The sequence below is a fragment of the Dysidea avara genome, chromosome 2 (assembly GCF_963678975.1).
Source record: "Dysidea avara chromosome 2, odDysAvar1.4, whole genome shotgun sequence".
Classification (NCBI taxonomy): Eukaryota; Metazoa; Porifera; class Demospongiae; order Dictyoceratida; family Dysideidae; genus Dysidea; species Dysidea avara.
In genome coordinates this window covers 19,591,876-19,609,463 of record NC_089273.1, presented here as the reverse complement: position 1 = coordinate 19,609,463, position 17,588 = coordinate 19,591,876, and the positions used below count along the sequence as shown (strand labels likewise).

General features: G+C 37.7%; 2 protein-coding genes across 2 annotated transcripts; both read right to left on the bottom strand.

The window, feature by feature from the left end:
• Positions 1–4,669: 4,669 nt before the first annotated feature.
• On the bottom strand, positions 4,670–5,422 carry LOC136247906 (E3 SUMO-protein ligase ZBED1-like). Its single transcript, XM_066039726.1, has one exon. It carries the CDS (start codon positions 5,420–5,422, stop codon positions 4,670–4,672), a length of 753 nt encoding a protein of 250 aa, XP_065895798.1.
• Positions 5,423–5,428: 6 nt separating this feature from the next.
• Positions 5,429–6,454, bottom strand: LOC136247905 (E3 SUMO-protein ligase ZBED1-like). Its single transcript, XM_066039725.1, has one exon. The coding sequence runs from the start codon at positions 6,452–6,454 to the stop codon at positions 5,429–5,431; it is 1,026 nt and encodes a 341-aa protein (XP_065895797.1).
• Positions 6,455–17,588: the final 11,134 nt, after the last annotated feature.

The following is a 17,588-nucleotide window of genomic DNA, read 5'->3' as shown; positions in this document are numbered from 1 at the left end:
ATGCTACAGAATGACATTGCTGACCAACAGTCCAGCAATGAGCTAGACACTGGTGACACACCTAGACCACCACCACTTCCAACCAGTGCTGACAAGCATATTAAAACAATGTTTAATGACTACATAAATGAAGAAAAAGAAAAAGCTAAAAGGCGTCTAAACATCATAATTCACAGCATTCCTGAATCAGCTTCCGAAGATGGTAACGCAAGAAAGAAACATGACACTGACTTTGTTGCAAACATGTTCCAGCAGCATCTTGACACCAAAGTATCAATAACCAAATGCTTTCGCATAGGTAAGAAAGATGCTAAGCCTAGACTGCTCAAGATTTCTCTTGGCACAGAAGTAGAGAAAGCCAAAATATTACGTAACTGCACTAAGCTCCATGATCCCAAGCTCTCACCTGATCTACACAAAGTTTTTATCACACCTGATCTTACCACTAAAGAGAGAGAAGCTAACAAGAACCTCAGAGCACAACTTAAAGAGTTGAACAAAGGCGGTCAACAATTCCAAATAAAAAATGGTCAAATAGTGGAGAGGAAGAAGTAATTGTCGACGCCCCCTCTCACACTGATAATTACCCTCTTGATAATTCTTACAATACACATAACACTTCAAATCAAATCCCCTTAAAATCATTTGTAATTAATTTTCAAAGCATCATGGCTAAAAGAGCAGAATTCGATTAACAATCATCATCCAGACATTATTATCTTTGGAAATGAAACCTGGTTGTCTCCAAATGTCAACACAGCCAAATTTTTTCCTAGAGAATATAATGTCTTTAGACCGAACAGATCTGATCGATGTGGTGGGGTTCTACTTGCTTTTAAAAGCACCCTAAATGTTATTGAATATCCACTTCTTAACATCAATAATTGTGTGAAGTTATTGCTGCTACTCTGTTACATGGAGATCAAAAAACCATTATCTGTTCCATCTATAGGCCACCCACAACTGACATTACTTACCTCCAGAATCTTATCTCAATACTCAAAGATCTAACCCATGCAAACCCTGCTACTCCTACATGGGTAGGAGGAGACTTGAATCTTCTTAACATAGAATGATCCTCCAACTCAATAACAGATAATCGCTACCCGATAATACTTTGTGACCGGATTTTGTATCTGACTATGGATACTCACAAATAGTCCAGAGCCCTACCAGGAATAACAACATCCTAGACATCTTTCTTACAAATCAACCATTATTTATTGAATCCTATGAAGTTATCCCTGGTATAAGTGACCACGAAGTTGTGTCAGTTTCATCTCTCACTTCAATATCTCTCAGCAAGCCCAAGTCAAGAAACATCATTTTATGGCACAATGCTAATTTTGAAGTTATCAATAATCACATAGCCCAATTTACTGACGCTTTCTTTAATGCGTATGACCATAATACTCCTGTAAACATACTTTGGGATGAATTTAAAACTCTATGTAAATCATGTATAGATATGATCCCACAATAAATGACTTGCACTAATGATCAACCACCCTGGATTACTCGTAACATCAAAAGATTGTCGAGAAAGAAACAACATAAATACAACAAAACTTGCAGAATGAACTCAGATGAAGAATGGTCAGCATATCGTGATCTTAAAAAAGAAATTCAAAGACTTTGCCGTACTTCCCATAACAATTACATATCATCACTCCTTGACAAACACAACAAATGCACTAAAAAATTCTGGTGATATATCAAAAACATGCGAAAGGAGCAGATATCTATCAATACCTTACATTACAACGGAGAAACATATACAGATAGTGAAGACAAAGCCAATGCTCTAAACAATCAGTTTGTTTCAGTCTTTACCAACGAAGATCAGTCTCCTCTTCCACATATTTCCAACAAGCCAACTCCTCAGCTAACAGTCAATGTTGATGGTGTTTTCAACCTTTTGAATAAAATCGAGCCCAACAAAGCAGCTGGTCCAGATGGGATTCCTCCTAGATTATCGAAAGAAACAGCTTATCAAATGGCTCCACTGCTCACCTTAATTTTTCAGACCTCTCTTGACCAAGGCCAACTTCCTCAAGATTGGAAATCAGCAAACATTACACCAATATACAAAAAAGGAAACAGAACAGAACCAGCAAATTATCGGCCCATATCACTAACCAGTACTTGTAGCAAAATACTAGAACACATCATTCATTCCTTTATTTCAACTCATCTGTCCAACTACAATATCCTGAGCACTAATCAACATGGTTTTCGTACAGGCCGATCTTGTGACACACAACTTCTAGGAGCCATTAATGACTTTCATCACAATCTTGATGCTGGAACCCATATTGATGCCCTTTTCCTAGATTTCTCCAAAGCCTTTGACAAAGTTTCTCATAGAAAATTATGTTATAAACTTTCACATTATGGAGTTAATGGTAACCTATTACATTGGATAAAAGACTACTTAACAGATCGCTCACAGTCAGTCCTACTTGAAGGCAAATCTAGCAAATCACACCCTGTTCTCTCAGGAGTGCCCCAAGGCTCAGTACTAGCACCGATTCTATTCCTCATCTATATAAATGACATCACTGAATCCATCACTAGTACTATAAGACTTTGTGCCGATGATGTTTTGATATACAGAATAATTAGAACTGAAGCCAATATCATCTGCCTTCAAAATGATCTTTTTACTCTAGAAAATTGTGCAAATACTTGGGAAATGAAGTTCAACCCATCTAAATGTATTCACCTAGCTATAACAAGAAAAACAAACATGTATAAAACATTGTTATCAAATCCAGTCAACAAATACAGCAAAGTAAATCAGCCAAATACCTGGGAGTAGTGATAGATGAACACCTAACTTGGAAGGAACATGTCAATGACATCTGTAGTAAAGCCATCAAAGCAAAAGCCTTCTTACAACGCAATCTCTTCTGGTGTCCAACAACAGTGAAATCTAATTGTTATACATCCTTAGTGAGACCTATATTAGAGTATGCTGCTACAGTGTGGTCCCCACACCTTCAATATCAGAAACACCAAATAGAAAAGGTTCGGCGCAGTGCTGCTCGCTTTGTTAAAAATGACTTCTCCTATCACAGTAGAGTAACTACCATGCTCAAATATCTTAAGTGGCCACTACTCGAACACCAAAGAAATTTCTTAAAATTGATAATGTTTTACAAAATATTACATGGTCTTGTTGACATTTCATTTACACTTATACCCCTTCAACACCTACCCGTGGACACAACCAGCGTTTCGTCACCCCTTTTGCTAGAACTGATACATATTTAAATTCTTTCCTACCCTCTGCTATCAATTTGTGGAATTCTCTACCTGTCTACCTGATTCATTAGTTGAACTGGATGATTTAAACCAATTTAAAGATGATTTATCCTTATACCTCTTCCCAACAGACTGATTTTATGTATGGTTATCTGTGTGTTTATACTCTTTCTGTGAGTTCTACACAGTAATTAACAATAACAATGATAACATTGTGCTAGTTGGCACATGCCTACATGTGTCCCAGAAATCTAAAGCCCACAATGAAAAGCTTTTATTCTGCCGAGTGTAAACTTGTAGCAAGACTGTAGTGCATTGTTTTTACTAGTTGTCAGGAATTATTCACTGTTAAAAACAAATTATCCCTTGTTGAATTTGTGACTGTTATAGCAGAAGCTATATTTATTGCAGCAGAAATTTACCCTATTACCATTATGCCACTATTATGCCTTAAGTTTTTCATTCCTTACTATGCTGGATTATGCTGGCATAATCGATGCAAACCTGGTCCTTGCATGTGATATCTATTGTTCAAACATTTTCTTGGAGCCTATGCAGTGAGAAGATTAAACAGTGGAAAGAGTGCCACATGTGTGGCATTATGATGGAAGCCATTCTGTGTTAAATCAACAAAGAATTTAGGGTCACCTTTTGGATTTTGATTAAACTTGTGTTTTTGTAGTACCTGTGGTGTCATCTAGGCCTGGGCGGTATTGACTTTTACAATACCTCGGTATTTATTATTAAAATGTTGTGATATAACTATAGCTAGTTATTGAATATTTTGACAGGTTAATACAGTAGGGGACTTTAAAAAGTTTACATTTAGTTCAAAAAGAACTATTGTAATACTATTGGTAATACTATTAGTAATTACCATTGGTTTTTACGATTGCCTTAGTAATTACAATAGTAATTAGGATTGCTTGTGTTGTGTTGTATATTGTACAGGTATTGTTTTGTTAATTGACTGCTACATGACAGCTACTAAGTTACAAATTTCACTGCCCTTGCTGTTATCAAGCTTGTTGCCAGCTGGTAGTTACACATTTAATTTGTTCTTGCCCCTCTCTTTGTGGTTGTACATGCAACTGGCAACTAGACTTGTTTTGTTTTAAACATGTAAACATATGTAAACATGATAGTAATTACGATATGTTTGGTTTTTACCATTACAAAGGTCATCGTAAAACTATTACATTACAATGGTCTTTACAAAACCAAATGTAAACTTTTTAAAGTCACCTACTGTATAACAACATAGTATATAAAGTGTATGTCCAGTTGTACTAATATAAAATGTTACAATTTTTTTGCTAAAAAAGTTAACATGTTTACTTTGTCTGGTTTTAGGGAAGATCTGCTGGGGGTGACTATATTTCCTGAAGTGCTGAATAATCGCTCAGATGCAGAACTCGTAGCACACACACAAGTATTTTTGTGCTAGTTGTGAAATATGTGGGTATTGGCTGCTATATGTTTTCCACCAGGGTAGAATCTCCTCTTCTGAGTCCAACTTAGGTAGTGACAAGTACCTTTCAAGTTCAGTGTCAAAGATCTGTTCTGGTGAAACAAAACGAGATCCCTCCTCTTCATCTTCATAAATCTTGAACAAAGTTCCTAAATTTTTCTTCTTTCGTGGAGGCTCTGACTGCTCAGTGACACTGACAGCAGGAGATGATGTCTGAGTAGACTGATGCTGCTGCTCTTGACAATGGTGTACTATATTAGCACCTTCCTCTTTTACTCTAGCTAAAACATCATCTACTTTTCTCACATACTTGACTTTAAACCTCGGATCAAGTACTGATGTGATATCTAAAGGGCTTGTTACTTCGTCATCCACGTAACGTCGACTGAGATCATCTTTGATGAGATTCTTTAAGGACCGAGTTAATTGAGAGTCAGCAGGATCCACCTTTAAATTTTTGGATTTTAAAAGCTTGATCATTGGAATCACAGCTGAAACGGTGATGTACTTTTCACCAGACAATGCATCAGTCAACTCATGAAGTGGGGACAGAGCTTTGTCAATGGACTCCAAGACATCTATGTCTTGCCAGGTTGGGATTAAATGTGAAGTTGACCTATCGGCAGCAAAAACTAGCCTAATGGCTTCTTTTTGCTGAAGGATTCGGCTGACCATTTTACCCATTGATCCTCATCTTGTAGGGCAATCAGCGACTAGAAATTTTTGGTCAAAACCTAGGTTAAGCTGTGCCTTTGTGAGCTCTTGCTTCCTTTTCCAACTTTGACTGAAAGCACTTATAATCTTACGGCAAATTCCAAGAACTCGAACACATCGTTGGTCACCATTAAGTGCCTTCGTAACAGCTAAGTGTAAATTGTGCCCAAAGCACGATAATCTAAGCCACTCAAGGTCATTTGCAGCTTTCACAATGTTTGACCCATTATCTGTGGTCAAACAAACCTGATTGTCAGCCTTCAAATCCCAAGTCTCCAAAGCACTCTTCATTGCTTCAGCAATGTTTTCTCCAGTGTGTGATTCAGGAAAAAAATGAGTTTGCAAGCACCGAGTTCGCAAAGTCCAATGGCTGTCTATATAATGAAGTGTGTAACTCATGTAAGGTTTCAATCCGATACTAGACCACATATCTGTAGTGGCTGAAAAGAATTTCACTTGCTTTAACTCTCCAGCGACTTTTTCTTTTGTTGTTGAGTACAATGACGGCAGTGCTGTTTGTGAAAAATACTTATGACTGGGAATTTGGTAACGCGAGTCAAATGCCTTCAATAAGGCTGTAAACCCAGGACGCTCAACTGTTTGTATAGGTAAGGAATCTTTCGCTAAGCAGTATGTAACTGCATTTGCCAATTTGGCCCATCGCTTTCCTTTTCTCTCATATGGCTGGGATCTCGCCAACGTGGCAAGCATTGTTGGCTGTGACGGAGAAACGGGAGCTGAAGAACGACTCTTTGGCTTCTGAGATTCGTTGTCCTTTGATTTCTGTTCCATTGCTTGTCGACATTCATCATACAGAGCAGGATGGTTCACTCTCAGATGTGTTATTAAGTTCGAAGTGTTACTGTTATTGGCAACTATGGCGCGATGACATTTTCGGCAAACAATTTCTTCTTCATTGTCACTTCGGACATCGAAATAATCCCAAACAACCAATGTTCTCTTCTTTGTTGAAGGAACGATATCACTAGAAGAATCGGCCATTTTAACCGGAAACGTCCGTTTATGCTAATTAACTTTCCGTATTCTAAAATACCGCATTCCGGTAAATTGATTTATTATCACAACTATTTTATTAATACCATAATACAACTAGATACCGGTATACCGCCCAGGCTTAGTGTCATCACCCTTAAAAATTTTTAGTCTTATACACCAAATGCAGCCAGGAAGTACAATAAATTACTTAAAACAGTACCTATGCTTATGTATATGAAAAATACAGCACTCGGGGTATCTCAAGACAAATACAGCACTTGGCTTTGCCTTGTACTATATTAGCATCTTGACACACACCCTCACACTGTATTTTCCATACATATGAGTGACGGTGCTTTAGCTACGTATAACATATTGTAAGGTCTACAAATTATAGCAGTTTAGAAGCAGTAGATTGGAGGCTCTACAAATTTGGCGGTGAGATGGTTTTAATTAACATATCTACTATACCATATAGCAAGAAATTTTCGAAAGGTTAAATTTGGAAATTTGAAAAAAATATTTTTGAAACAATGTCTCTATTGCACTGCATTGTAGATAATTAATTCACGGAGGAAGCTAACAGTGGTTGCGTTGATCACATACATACATAGCTACATTTGCTGCTTTGATTGTTCAGTATAATAATAGCTAGATAAACACCCAATCTGGCTTTGATAGAATCTCGTCTAGCTACCCTAGGGTCTTCCTTCGTAGGTTGAACCATGTTGTTTGGCGGACTTAGCCTCAGTGGCCTGTGGATCAAGCATCGGATTGAGCCATAGCTAAGTACATGGGGTTTTTCAGCCCATATAGATGTTTGCTGATGATCAGACTTTCCTAGTAATTTCTGGTCTGTCGAGCTTAGGGCTGGGCGGTATTGTAGTTTCGCTTCACGATATATCGTGCAGAAATATATCACGATATTACTATTTATCGCGGTTATTAAAGATGACTGCTATATTAGAGTATCTGACTGCTTTATTAGGGTATCTCGAACCTAGCTGACTGTTCTATTAGAGTATCTCGATCTTTGTAAAAAAATTGACTAGCTAGTACTAGGTCCTTGTTTGCAGTAGTATCACGTGATTATTTGAGGTGCATTATAACAACCATAAGGGCTTAATAAGCTGTCACAAACACTAAAAATCGTAATAATATCGATATCGTGATATTATCGTTTCACCGGAAACTACGCGATACAGATATCGTTTCATTGCAATACCGCGGTATTACTATAATACTGAGAAACCGCCCAGCCCTAGTCGAGCTCTTATAGGCTTCAAGACATGTGATGTCATTCGTGCTCGCTCATATATGTGTACGTGGTAGCTATAGCTATATGGCTAGCTACTTGTGTGTGGCCCAGTGTCTAGCTAAATTCATTAGGCCTATAGCTAACTGATATTAGTAGAAACTGTGCATGCGTGCACTCGCAAAAATTATTTATATATACCTAGCTATACTTTCTTTGATTGTCACTTCAAAGCTGGGATGTACTAGCTACCTAGCTAGCTATTTTCAAAAAAATATTTTCGAAAAAACATTGCTATTTTTGAATTTTTCAAAAATTTAATCTTTCAAAAATTTCCCACTATACAGTAGTCTGTTTGCATTCACTTATGCCCTTGTAGTAGAGTGGCTAAGCAATGAATTTTGATGAAATCATTCAATTTGTGATAAAAGCATCAACTTTTCTGTGGAAGTTGAGTATGATATACTAAATCATTTTAGATATGGTGCTACATCAAAATCATTGTCTTAGGGAATGTTTGTAAACTAGGTTATAAGCCCATTTCTAGGTGGTTAGGAAACCATACAAGTGCATTAAAACTTTATTTTGCTAAAATAGCATGAATGTATGTCAATTTACAAGTGTAATCAGAAAATCTTTCAAAATGTGGTAAAGTTATCTATTTTTAGATACTTCTAATGGATCTTATATTTCAGTGTTTAAAGTACAGGCACAATCCAATAGAAATAATATTATATTACATATCTATGGCTTCATATACCACGATCCTCCATGCTTCTTAACATGGCAAGTTAATGACCTGGATGGACACCTGCTTTGATCAGCTTTTAGAAATGACCATCCCTAGTTTGTTTATTCAGATGCCAAGTTTCAGTACATTTACTATAGAGCCTGCTCAGAGTACTTTTATGACTCCCCCAATACATTTTTGGTTGATTTTACTACAGGTAGAGTTATAGTAGAATAATACACATAATTCTACAATACGTCTGTAAAATTAATGCCAAATTGAACAAACTATACTAACAGGAATAATCTAGCAGAATTATACAGCCATAATCTGTTCAATTCAGCAATTAATCTACAGAGCAAAAAACCTATTGTAGAATTTTTATGTATAATTTCACTGTGCCTTTTCCTGTGCACTTTTCAGATTCTTTGAGCATGATATGATTGGTAATTTTAATGGCACCATATCTAATATGAAATAGTATGAATTAAGCAAATGTTGTACCAAGTTTGCTGCTTTTATTAAAAAGTGAACAATTTTTTTGCTTAGCCACTCTACTATTGTTTCTTGTTAATAACTCTTGTTACAAGGGCCAGCTGCTCAAACGTTTAGTAACACTGTGAAACCCTTTAAATGCGGAATGAAAAAAGCACTTTGATATAGGCAAGAACAAGTGAGTTGCAAGGCTTTAAAAATACTGTATAGCGGGTTTTTATCGCAGACAAATTTACTTGCGGAAATAAAATCATGTGACACTTAATCTCGCGAGGTGACAAATTCGTGACATTAAATTCCTCGTGCAAATTTATTACTCATTGTAATAAGTGTTCGTGTACGGCAGCTGCATACGGTATGTTTGGTAGGACAGCCGTGTTCAGTGATGTTTGGTGAAGAAACATGTGTTGTGTAGGGGAACAAGCAACTGATCGAGCCATTACAAAACAATCAGCAAGCTGTTATGTACAAACCAGCATCTGGTTTGTTGTTGAACGTTCCAACACGACAATTTTACAGGTGCTAAAAACCTTGTGATAAACAAAACTCCACATGATAAAATACGTCACGAATTTTAATATTGCAAAGTGTACAAAATGCGAGATTAAAGTCCTTGTGATAAAAACCTGCTACTCGGTATCCCATACATTTAGTATGGACAATTCAGGTGCGCAAACACGTTTAAAACATAAAAACATGCTTGTTACAGTACAAAACCATTGGGAGTGAACACACATTCACCTCTCTGATACTACTATATTTGGCAGGGTCTCAGGTGAACACATACCAACTATACTAATTCCTATGTGCACTTCATAATTATGTGCACTTCATGATTATCTAATCCAAAACAGCCAAGCTGTAAAAAAAGTGTGCGGCCCTCAGAAAGGCTATGGTGAAAAAAGATGTGAAATCCAAGGTGGCGGCCAAGAAATGGCTGTGATGGTAGGTTAATGGTAAAAATTTTAATAATGACAATTCAGGTAAATTTTGTGAAGCGGCACAAAAATTCACCTGAATTGTCGTTATTAAAATTTTTACCATTAACCTACCATCACAGCCATTTCTTGGCCGCCACCTTGGATTTCACATCTTTTTTCACCATAGCCTTTCTGAGGGCCGCACACTTTTTTTACAGCTTGGCTGTTTTGGATTAGATTTCATTTCTTTTTGTATTTGTATACCCCAAAGCCGGCCTATGGCCAGCTTTGGGAATTTTTTAACCTATGTTTTTTCTTTACTACAGGAAGAAGAAAAGATGAAGTAGATGCACTTTAAATATTTTATCAGTAAATGTACAAATTATATATATGTGACCGGATTTGCGAAAAGGGGTCTTCCACACATATCCAATTTACGAACTTTGGCAGTTCATAATGTCAGATAGGAAAATAGCATTGCCTTGAAATTTGGACAGTGATGAGTAACAACATAGGTTAATGCATGAACAAAATTTCAGGTTAGTATCTTCTTTGAGCACAAAGGTATGGTCATTCAAGTTCATAGAATTGGATGTGTGTGGAAGACCCTTTTTCGTAAATCCGGTCACATATACTACATATATGACCGGATTTGCGAAAAGGGGCCTTCCACACATCCAATTTGCCAACTTTGACAATTGATAACTTCAGATTGGAAAGAGCTATTGCCTTGAAATTTGGGCAGTGGTGATTTCTTTGCAGCTGAATTCTCTACATGATGGTTTCTTTGTAGCTGAACTCTCTACAAGGTAATTTCTTCTAGCTGATCTCTCTACAGGGTGATTTGTTTGTATAGTTGAACTATCTACAAGGTAACTTCTTCTAGCTGATCTCTCTACAGGGTGATTTGTTTGTAGCTGAATTCTGTACAGGTGATTTGTTTGCAGCTGAGCTCTTTACGGTTTCTTTGTAGCTGAACTCTATACAAAGTAACTTCTTCTAACTGATCTTTCTACAGGGTGATTTGTTTGTAGCTGAGCTATCTACAAGGTAATTTCTTCTAGCTGATCTCTCTACAGGGTGATTTGTTTGTAGCTGAATTCTGTACAGGTGATTTGTTTGCAGCTGAGCTCTTTACAGAATGGTTTCTTTGTAGCTGAACTCTCTACAAGGTAACCTTTCTAGCTGATGTCTCTACAAGGTGACTAGTTTGTAGCTGAACTCTCTACATGGTGGTTTCTTTCTGTAACTGAACTTTCTACAAGGTGACTTCTTCTAGCTGATCTTTCAATAGGGTGGTTTGTTTGTAGCTTCACTCTCTACAAGATAACTTCTTCTAGCTGATCTCTCTACAGGGAGATTTGTTTGTAGCTGAACTCTCTACAGGTGATTTGTTTGTAGCTGAATTCTGTACAAGGTAATTTCTTCTAGCTGATCTCTCTACAGGGAGATTTGTTTGTAGCTGAACTCTCTACAAGGTAACTTTTCTAGCTGATGTCTCTACAAGGTGGCTAGTTTGTAGCTGAACTCTCTACATGGTGATTTCTGTGTAACTGAAATTTCTACAAGGTGACTTCTTCTAGCTGATCTTTCAATAGGATGATTTGTTTGTAGCTTCACTCTCTACAAGGTAACTGCTTCTAGCTGATCTCTCTACAGGGAGATTTGTTTGAAGCTGAACTTTCTAAATGATGGTTTCTTTGTAGCTGAACTCTCTACAAGGTAATTTCTTCTAGCTGATCTCTCTACAGGGAGATTTGTTTGCAGCTAAACTATCTACAAGGTAACTTCTTCTAGCTGATCTCTCTACAGGGAGATTTGTTTGTAGCTGAACTCTCTACAGGTGATTTGTTTGAAGCTGAACTTTCTAAATGATGGTTTCTTTGTAGCTGAACTCTCTACAAGGTAATTTCTTCTAGCTGATCTCTCTACAGGATGATTTGTTTGAAGCTGAACTTTCTAAATGATGGTTTCTTTGTAGCTGAACTCTCTACAAGGTAATTTCTTCTAGCTGATCTCTCTACAGGGAGATTTGTTTGTAGCTGAACTATCTACAAGGTAACTTCTTCTAGCTGATCTCTCTACAGGGTGATTTGTTCATAGCTGAATTCTGTACAGGTGATTTGTTTGCAGCTGAGCTCTTTACAAAACAGTTTCTTTGTAGCTGATCTCTCTACAAGGTAACTTCTTCTAACTGATCTTTCTACAGGGCAATTTGTTTGTGGCAGAATTTTATACAGGGTGATTTCTTTGCAGCTGAACTCTCTACATGGTGGTTTCTTTGTAGCTGAACTCTCTACAAGGTAACTTCTTCTAGCTGATCTCTCTACAGGGTGATTTGTTTGTAGCTGAACGATCTACAAGGTAACTTCTTCTAGCTGATCTCTCTACAGGGTGGTTTCTTTGTAGCTGAACTCTCTAAAAGGTAATTTCTTCTAGCTGATCTCTCTACAGGATGATTTGTTTGAAGCTGAACTTTCTAAATGATGGTTTCTTTGTAGCTGAACTCTCTACAAGGTAATTTCTTCTAGCTGATCTCTCTACAGGATGATTTGTTTGAAGCTGAACTTTCTAAATGATGGTTTCTTTGTAGCTGAACTCTCTACAAGGTAATTTCTTCTAGCTGATCTCTCTACAGGATGATTTGTTTGAAGCTGAACTTTCTAAATGATGGTTTCTTTGTAGCTGAACTCTCTACAAGGTAATTTCTTCTAGCTGATCTCTCTACAGGGAGATTTGTTTGTAGCTGAACTATCTACAAGGTAACTTCTTCTAGCTGATCTCTCTACAGGGTGATTTGTTCATAGCTGAATTCTGTACAGGTGATTTGTTTGCAGCTGAGCTCTTTACAAAACGGTTTCTTTGTAGCTGAACTCTCTACAAGGTAACTTCTTCTAACTGATCTTTCTACAGGGCAATTTGTTTGTAGCAGAATTTTATACAGGGTGATTTCTTTGCAGCTGAACTCTCTACATGGTGGTTTCTTTGTAGCTGAACTCTCTACAAGGTAACTTCTTCTAGCTGATCTCTCTACAGGGTGATTTGTTTGTAGCTGAACGATCTACAAGGTAACTTCTTCTAGCTGATCTCTCTACAGGGTGGTTTCTTTGTAGTTGAACTCTCTACAAGATAACTTCTTCTTAGACTAGCTGATCTCTCTACAGGGTGATTTGGTTGTAGCTGAACGATCTACAAGGTAACTTCTTCTAGCTGATCTCTCTACAGGGTGGTTTCTTTGTAGCTGAACTCTCTAAAAGGTAACTTCTTCTAACTGATCTTTCTACAGGGCAATTTGTTTGTGGCTGCATTTTCTACAGGGTGATTTCTTTGCAGCTGAACTCTCTACATGGTGGTTTCTTTGTAGATGAACTCTCTACAAGGTAATTTCTTCTAGCTGATCTCTCTACAGGGAGATCTGTTTGTAGCTGAACTATCTACAAGGTAACTTCTTCTAACTGATCTTTCTACAGGGCAATTTGCTTGTGGCAGAATTTTATACAGGGTGATTTCTTTGCAGCTGAACTCTCTACGTGGTGGTTTCTTTGTAGCTGAACTCTCACCAAAGTAATTTCTTCTAGCTGATCTCTCTACAGGGTGATTTGTTTGTAGCTGAACTCTCTACAAGGTAACTTCTTCTAGCTGATGTCTCTACAAAGTCACTAGTTTGTATCTGAGCTCTCTACATGGTGGTTTCTTTGTAACTGAACTCTCTACAAGGTGACCTCTTCTAGCTGATCTTTCTACACGGTGATTTGTTTGAAGCTGAACTTTCTGCAAGGTAACTTCTTCTAGCTGATCTCTCTACAGGGTGATTTGTTTGTAGCTGAACTCTCTACATGATGGTTTCTTTGTAGCTGAACTCTCTACAAGGTAACTTCTTCTAGCTAATATCTCTACAGGGAGATTTGTTTGTAGCTGAACTCTCTACATGATGGTTTCTTTGTAGCTGAACTCTCTGCAAGGTAACTTCTTCTATTGATCTCTCCACAGGACGATTTGTTTGTAGCTGAACTCTCTACATGGTGGTTTCTTTGTAGCTAAACTCTATACAAGGTGATTTTTTCTAGCTGAACTATCCATTTCCATAGTTGCATGAACTCCCTACAAGGTAACTTCTTCTAGCTGATCTCTCTACAGAGTGACTTGTGTGTAGCTGATCTCTATACAGGTTTCTTGTTTCTAGCTGATCTCTTGAATTCTCTTCAGGGTGACTGCTCTATTAGGATGCATGACTGCTCTATTAGAGTATCTCGATCTCGCACTTGCTGCACCAAGTTGGATTTCGTGTTATAACTCCGTGGCTTTAAGTCTGATTCTTCTACACCATTGATGAGCCTTTCTAAGATGATTACTCCATCTGTACAACGATTTTCAAAGCATTACCCGAAGCGGTTTATCTGGTAGGCGTGGAAAGCAGTCGTTATTTTTGTTAGCTAATCTCGATTGCGTAATTGTTACACACTGCTGGTTTTTTCGTTGTATCTTCCTGTTTCTTAGCTCGATTTCTTTCAAACCACAAAAGGTTTGAGGTTCAATAGTTAACCTATTCACCCACCGATTTTCAGCTTCTTCCCATACGCGGTTTACCCTGTAGGCGTGACAACATATTGGTGTTAATTTTCGTGAATAATTGCTCATAACTCTGCCTGTTTATCGTATTCCAGCCAAAGTTGGTACCGAGATGCGCCTTTATATCCCCCTTCTGTGTGCCAAATGTCAAGGCAATCGGATATGGCGTTCGAGTTTTATAGCAATTTTTGTAAGTGTGCGACAAGAAAAAGAAAAATAAGAAGAAGAAGAAGAAAAAAAAACGAAGAAACTGAGCCAATTTTTGAAGTCGCATATCTCGGGAACGCGCGAAGCGATTTCGCTCAAATTTGGAATGTGGAGTGCTGCAGTTGGGGGGAATGTCCACAGCAAAAATCGTTTTGTTTCATCAAGGAAGCACAGAGCTACGGAGGTGCGAAAATTGCGTTTTCTTTCTTCCTGTCAATATACTCACGGGTGTTACGCGCCGGCTTCTTGGGCCGCACGACACACTACCGTGTGTCTTGATGTGCACTTCATGATTATGTGCACTTCATGATTATGTGCACTTCATGATTATGTGCACTTCATGATTATGTGCACTTCATGATTATGTGCATTTTATGATTGTGTGCCTGACACACATGTTTGGCTTCATTAAAACTTCATGGCTATTATTGAAAATTACCAAAGAGACTTTTATGACGGTTATTCCATTTACAATCTAAGTATTAACTCAATATTTTAATTGGTTTACCCTGAAGGCATTACAAACGATCTGTCTTTTGTATACAAATAATTGATGAAAGCTCAGTGAACATTTATCACATACACACTAAAATTTGTACTGATACTTTGCTTTATGTGCAAAACTTCATCATACCCAGATAACACATTTGCAAGTCTGTATTTTTTACCAGGAATCCAGTAAATATGTACAATACTTGAATGAAACCTACAACATAAATATTATCCGTCTGTACAAAATCAAGCACAATTACAAATTACACGCAGAGACTAAAACTTAAAGATTCAATCAAATGAACTGATCATACCCTCTGCGCACACAAAGTCAATAGCTGAAGACTTGTTGAGGCCAAAGCAGTGGTAGAAAGATCTAGATCCTCTCAAACAAATGATGGCTGCTCAGAGTAGGGAAAACTCAGTTTACATTTTAGCTAGTACAGGGTCTTGTTGTAAGATTGCCTATTTTTTCCTGACAGCAGAGTGGCTATTCTCTTGTACACCACTGTTGTCAAAGGACCCATGCCTTCAGTGCATGAAAATACTAAAGTAGAAAATGTCCCATGTTCTACTTCACGAACCTCTCTTCATATTTTCTCTTCTTCTCTAATTCCACATGCCTGTAATACTGGGGTAAAGATACTGAACAGTGTGTGGGAACAAAAGGATTAAACACCTTGACATCAAAATAAGCTTTCTGACCACATTCCCAAAAACCATTGGCAACAACATCAAGATGGGCCCCATCCTCAACATTAGCCAATCTATGCTGAAAAGATTCTCCTGATAATGGTTGTAGAGATTCGACACAATGACATAGTTCAGTTACATTGGAAAAAAACACATTTGTGCCTGCAGTGCATATGTAGTGCATATTAAGCAAATATCACATTCACTTATGTGTTCATCATATTTGATCTACAGTAAATTTGCTGTCTGCTTCACATTTGTTGTTGAGTGTAGGAGAACGTAAACAAGATTTGCAGCACATGTGGACTGTATTTGTGCAATTTCACACACATGGACAGATGCAGAATAGATGCCATGAATCTGAAGTGCATGGATAAGACATATGTTGCATACACATGACAAATTTAACTTATAAGCTACGTACCTTAATTCGATAATTAAATTTGATTTGAAACTAAAACATGAAAATAATTATAACATCCAATACGATGTCAAGGACAACTTCCTATGATCATTGAATGATCACTTTTAAGCAGAAAATGAACTTACACTATTAAAGTATCTTGGTATGTGAGCAGTCCTTGTCATATCTTTACCAGTGTTAGAACAAGCTTTTGGTCTATAGTCTGGATACCTTTTGTTGTACTAGATTCAACACAAGTTGGTTTTCTTGAGAAGAAATATGAGCACTGAAATGTTATCACATATCCCAGTAACTGAATCGGTTACATTGTTAACTTATGACTCCCTGTATGGCTGAATCCATCAGGTAATGGCTTGCCCCAGCTCCAGCGCTGCTCTATCCACTGGGCATCTGTGACTTATAGAACATTACGGCCGCCCTAATGATGGGATCCAACGGGCGACAGTTTTTCTCAGTGGAGTTCCTCTGGAAGCATACTAGGAGTGACAGGGCTTCTGGGTTTCTTCAATGATTTTCACAAAGCACCTACTTGTCACTCGCCTGCGCTTTGCTGTGACAAGCAGCACGTGAACTCTCTTCTTCAAGGAGCAGGAGGCCTGGATAGAGGCACACTCTAGCAAAAATTATGCTGAAACCATGAGGTATTGTTTGCTGTTTGGGTTTACAAGAAGAAGGGGGACCTGTTTGTGATCCTAATTATTGAAAACGAATTCATTGTAAAAAAAATCTTGCCTGCCTGGCCGCTGCTTGTCCTGGCAAGCTGTAGACGAGAACTGAATTATGAAGACAATATGAAGTAATGTTAGAAGAAGCAATGGATTGGCCCAGTTCTAAGAATAGTGATTTGGTGAGCATACAAGGCAAAAAAAGTAGAAAATTGACAGCATGGCCTGCAAAAGCCTGTGACACGGAAGCCTACTGACACTGACTTACAAAATTTGGACAAATTCCACTCAAAATTTCATCTAATTTGCAAGATTAACTGCCAATGAATGGACAAATTGGACCTATTATTCTCACTGTTTATAATTCATAACGGATTCAGTGGTCTCAGGTGTGTTGGTGTTGTTTTGGTTAGTGAATTCAGCCATTCTAAGTGATCAGTGAGTAAACTACTAGCTATATTTACTACCCTGGATTTAGTGTATCAGTTTTTGTTTCTACTGAAATGCTGTATGGGTAGATTCTGTTAATTCAGTTTTTATATGCATCTACATACGAATATCTGTGATATTCTGAGGGACTATATGGATGCTGGTTGAGTAGTTTCAAGAGTTACGGTGATGGTATTTCCCCATGTGCAAACAAACAATCAAGTTGAAAAGTTTGTTTGTTACCTACAACATGTAAACAGT